General features: G+C 37.4%; 1 protein-coding gene across 1 annotated transcript in view; it reads right to left on the reverse strand.

Annotated features, from left to right (window-relative positions):
• Positions 1-467: 467 nt before the first annotated feature.
• The window catches only part of LOC311094404 (E3 ubiquitin-protein ligase TRIM35-like), an 18644-nt gene continuing 13264 nt past the window's right edge, over positions 468-5847 (reverse strand). The window contains exons 2-6 of the mRNA XM_084132363.1: positions 2915-3010; positions 2484-2714; positions 2344-2366; positions 2144-2262; positions 468-1752 (exon numbers count right to left, since the gene is read on the reverse strand). Coding sequence (XP_083988489.1) covers positions 1208-1752; positions 2144-2262; positions 2344-2366; positions 2484-2714; positions 2915-3010 — 1014 coding nt within the window. The 3' untranslated portion in view covers positions 468-1207. The remainder of the gene's footprint in view (positions 1753-2143; positions 2263-2343; positions 2367-2483; positions 2715-2914; positions 3011-5847) is intronic.

Below are 5847 nucleotides of genomic sequence, written 5' to 3' on the forward strand. Positions count from 1 at the left end.
GTAGGTAGCCATGTAATAAGCGGGATAATGTAGAGCGAGGCGGTTGTTAAAGCGAATACAACCCCTTCAGACTGATTCAAGCTCTGCTTCGCGTCGGGGTCCCGATCAGCCTGTCGGGGTTGTATTCACTATAACAACCGCCTCGCTCTACATTATCCCTTACTTACATATTGTAAACATGAATTTAAACATACTTTCATTATTGTATGACTTGTTTAATGGTTACTTAAGTATTGAATTTATAATATTAATAATTACTTTGGGATTTGAGATTTACAATACAATATTTTTTCTTTATCAACTATTACATGCACAGATAAAAATTTTAGTACATATAAACAAACCTCACAGCAACACAAACACAATTATTTCACAATAATATATCCAACTGACTCTAATATGCAGAAGCAGAAAACAGGAAGCAAGTGAGTATTCGCTTTATAGGTGTAACGTAAGGAGGCAAGATGTAGAGAACCCAAGTGCAACTTTAATACCAACGTGATCAAACATAAAACAAAGGCATGAAAACTCGAAACAAGAACAAACAGCAGTTACCCAAAACAATACTAAACAAAGTCACAGGGCAAACATGAGGGCTTAAATACACAAGACTAATGACCCAACAAGGGACACCTGTGAACAATGAACCAATAACATCATGACACATCAGACAAGGGAACACATGGCAGGATCACATGACTTCGAACAGGGGATCACATGACAGACATGAAACGTGACCAAGACAAACCTGAGAAACCATCTTGTAAAAAAAAAAAAAAAAAATTATATAATAATAATAATAATAATAATAATAATATATTTAAAAGAAAAGGCCAACAGAACAAAAGTCTGTTAACAAAGACTGCATCATTTTATAGTTAAGTGGCCCTGGGATAAAAATAAATTGGCAGTTTTAATGGGTTTCAATGGGGAAAGTTTTGTCCTTAAGGTCCTGAGTGTAAATATTTTGTGTACAATGTGGAAAGGAAATAAGAAAATTCTAATAAAATACACACTGGCATTAACACAGGATTTTTATTTATTTTTTTAAACTGAAAGAGACAAACATGTCCTTAAGGAAACACGAGGGTTAATTTGGTTCTAAACTTTACATTGAAGTGTGATTGATCAATGAGACCCTTTGATTACAGAGTTATTATTGAAACATAATTTGCAAAACTGTATTAATCTAGAAGCAGAATCAGATTTAACTGTGATTTTCTGCTGTAATAAACAGTTTAACTGGTAAGATCCTCAGAGGAGAAGTTGTGCAGGCATTATATAAGAATGGAAAGACAGTCTCAGTGAAGGATGTCCTGAATCTGCGCAGACAGTCTTTAGTTACAGGATCAGAGAATGACACTGTTCCTCTGTCATATTCCAGCTGAACTCTCACACGCTGAAGCTTCTGTTTAACAGTGAAGACAGTGAAGGGTTGCTCTGGGGAATGTGAGCCGTATTCGCTGTCCATGTACCCTACAAACCAGACATTAGACTCAAAGAAATCCTCTCCCTTCCTTTGGTTTGATGCTGTTGTTATTCCAAGAATCCAGCATGTATTGTCTCCAACCTCCACATCCCAGCAGTGTGTTCCTGAGTTAAAGCCCTCAGATCCCAGGACACATGCACACCTGTCAAACCTCTCTGGATTATCAGGAAGTGTTTTATCTCCATCACTGTACGACACACTGGTCAGATCAGCAGAGAGTGTGAGACGAGGATCTGCTGTGTTTGGATCCAGAGTCAACGGAGCTGCAAAGAGAATAACATCAGATTACAGGATGAAATATGATGTATTAGAAATGTAAATGTAAATTTAAAACACGTAAAGACTTTGTTGAAAGAGATCATAAATCATACTAACATAACAATGGTCTCTCAGTTACTGTCAGAATGGATTGAGGCTTCAGGTTTAATATCAGTATTCAATAAACACTATTGTATCCTAATACATAAACATAAACCATGAGGAATACACTTTTCATTATGAGTTCGCTGTATGATCTGATGATTTTCTGAAATACAGTTCAGATTCACTTAGTAATTCAAGTGATTATTAAATATATGTCTATCAAATGTTGATGTTGTGTGTGTTTATATGTGAACTATCTTCTGCACTGGTGTCAAATCTGCTGAGACTCACTGTGTTGGACAGTTTCCAGCATCTTCTTCCAGACTCTGAACGGCAGGTTACCCAGATAACGCGACACATGAATCAAAGCTCCAGAACTCATCCGTGGATCCGGCTGTGAGATCTGGACTCTGAGGAACATTCAGGAGTCAGAACTGCAGTGAATTTGAGTTCAGATCCACTGAGAGAAGAGATACGAGCAGCTCACTCACCTTTCCATTGAGGCCTTAAAGTTCTGGAAAATATAGAGTTTGAAAACATTTTAATATCTTATCAAACACTCTCATTGTCAATGAGTCTCTCTATACAAGTTTTTTTGTGCACAGAGAATGAAGCCAGATTGATTTGTCACCTTTAGAAACGAGACGTCATTGTCTTTCATCATCTCCTGCATGTCTCTGATTGTGTGTGAAAGAGCTGAGATGTGTGTGTTCATCTCCTCCAGCTTCTCCTTCATCCTCTGCTTCTTCTGCTCCTCTTCCTCTCTCAGTGCAGTGATTGTAGCTTCTTCTTCATCTCTGAGAAACTGATGAAGCTTCTCAAACTCTTCTTTAATCTGACGCTCTGTGTGCTCAGCTTGAGACTGAAATCAAATCACATTCACTTCAATCATCTCAATCAACACAAATCTCGGATACCCGACATATAACGGATCCAGAAGCAGAAGCTGCTCTTCATTTACAGAAATAATCAACTGGAATCCATTATATTACATATATCAATTTATAACGGTATAAAGTGATTCAGCTGTAATGAAAATGACTCTTGATTCTGTTTCCTCACATTGATGTGTTGAGCTGTTTTCTCAAACTCTCCTTTCTTCTCTTCATTGTGTTGAAGTTTCTGTCGTAAGGACTTCAGTGCTGTATTGAGCTCCTCCTAGAATTGAACAAAAACACATTAAACACCAGATTACAGTGAAGAGAAGAAAATACAGTGATATGATCATACAATTCTGTGCAAAAGTATTTATTAGTATATTATTGCCATAACCACGTGATCTGTGACGTCCGAAGCTTCGTTTCCACACAAAGTCACGTGACTGCTTCGTATTCAGATTCAAAAATAGCGTGAACCTCCTGAGCAGGTTTCGATTGTCTTCGGTAGTAGTAAATAAAAAAGAAATAGACTTAGCCCTCACACTGTTGAACAAGTTTCTTTACATTTATTAAATTACCCACAAAATAAAATGTCAGCTCCCCAGTTCACAAGCACTTCACCATTCCACAACAATTTACTTTTATTTTGATTATATATGCCTACATGAGCCTTGCCTGTGAACTCGTAGGATTAGGACTGAGGCTAAAGTTTATGTGAATAAGGCTGCATTTGTAGATCAAAGCAGATTCATAAGAATTGTTTCTGTACAAGGTAATTAGTCCCATTTATTATTATAATTTTTTTCATAAATTAATTCATACAGTTGTTTGTTTATACATTGTATAAGAACTACATTAACACTAGGGCTGTAATCAACCAAAGAAAATCTTGGTCGACTAAAGTCCTATAATTTTCGACTAAAAATGACATTAGGGAAAAAAACATTAAATTAAATATAGCTGCGAGCAGCGATTGCGGGCCCAAGCCGGTGGCACCGCCACCCTGGTGCCTTTAGTTACATTAAAGCCACCGGGGTGGCGGTGTCACCGGCTTGGGCCCTCCATCGCTGCTCGCAGCTATATTTATATATATATATATATATATATATATATATATATATATATATATATGCCAGTTGGTGGCGCTATAACTTTGAATCACAATAGTTACATCCATCTGATCGGCCTCTTACCACGAACACACTGCTGAAGTTTCATCAAGATCAGTTAACGTATGCAGAAGTTATATTACTTCGTGTTTCTCTTTTCTCGCCATTGTTTCCTCGCCACAGCCAAACCGTTCGAGATATCAAAAATCCGTCCGGAATTTATCATCCTCAATGTCTTGACTTCATGCTGACCGAGTTTGGAGGCGATTGGATGAATTCTCTAGGATGAGTACATTAAATTCCACAGCATGCGTTTTTCAAACAACCCATAATAGCCGACTTCCTGTTGGGCGGAGCTAATAACTTAGAGTGCGGAAGTTGTTCGGCCCGATGAGATCTATATGTGTACCGAGTCAAAGAGTATAGAAGCCCAAGAGGCGAAACGCAATAGAACGCTCCATAGCAACAGTTGCCCCCATGACGTGACGGCGCGGCCGCCATTATGGACTGAAAACTGAAGGAAAACGCCGAAAAATAATGGGAGTCAATGGCACTAAAAAACTTAACAAAACAAAAACTTAACATAACTTAATTTTTTCTGGCCGTCATATCTAAATATGAAAACAATTTAAAATACATTAATGAGGATGACCGACGTTAAATGACGTTAAATGACAGAAAATATACGTCTATGTGTTGGTTATGCATGGCCTAATTACCCTTAGGAAAATAGTAGAAGTACTATAAGACTACTATAGAAATACTATAGCGGCTCTAGGATATTATAGAGGTATTACAGAACATAACAGAACATAACATACTTCTGTGATGTTCTGTAATACCTCTATAATATTTTAAAGCTGCTATAGTATTTATATAGTAGTCTTATCATACTTCTGTAGTATGTCCCAAATTACTATAGTATTCCTATAAGATTACTACAATATTTTGTCCCAAAATACTATAAGATTCCTATAGTACTTTTTAGTAAGAGTATGTCCCCCACCGAATCGGCTTCATTAGCCTACCACTTACGGTTTGCAAAGATACAATTATAAAATTATTGCAAAACTTTAATCTATCAATATTTATGTTCTATTATGCATTTTCCTTGTTATATGAATAACAGAAATTCAAGAAATAATATAGGCTATAGGCAGACACACAGTAATTAGATATAAGTAATAAGATATTTATTCAAATGTTGATTTTGAAATTAGTGAACATCACCATATATATGATTTGGAAAAATAAATAAAATTATAAATGAACATTTCTAAAGACAGTTAATATTTTACATAGAATATCACAAAAATATGAACAACTTGTTTTTTCAACATCTTCAGTGAAAGTGCACACAGTGAACGTTTCAATGGCAAGAACAAAAACAATCTGTGAATGTCCTATTACAGGCGGAAAGGTACAAAAAAGATGTGCAATCTAGCAAGTGCACACATGAACTATAAACACCTACTAAAATGGATTTTGCCTTTGACTGGCGCTAACGATTTCAGCAGCTTTCAGTCCATAATGGCGGACGCGCCTCCGCAGCGCCATCTACAGACTGTTACCCATAACACAACAGAGTTTCGCCTCTTGGGCTTCTATACTCTTTGACCGAGTTTCATATTAATTCATGCAAGCGTGTTTGATATATGGACCAAGTTTTCAGACCGTGTCCAAGGGGGCGCTGTTGAGCCCCCCTGCCACGCCCGGGTACCAGCTTCAGCCCGGCTCTGATGACCGTGGGTTCTGACCTGTGTGGAAAGTTTCAAGAGTTTTTGAGCACGTTAAGGGCCCCAAAAGCCCCTGAAACCTTGAAAAACAAAGATTAAATGGAATAGACAAATCCCTCCCCCCCCACACACACAGACACACAGAGAGAGAGAGAAAATTCTCCAGAAAATCCACATTCAAACCAAAATATCTGACTTCCTGTGGGTCTGAGGTTATGACTGTAAATTAGAAAGGTGTCCTGCTTGATGAGAACAATACACCTACCAAGTTT

Source organism: Abramis brama, assembly GCF_963993115.1.
Source record: "Abramis brama genome assembly, chromosome: 13".
In the NCBI taxonomy this organism is placed as follows: Eukaryota; Metazoa; Chordata; class Actinopteri; order Cypriniformes; family Leuciscidae; genus Abramis; species Abramis brama.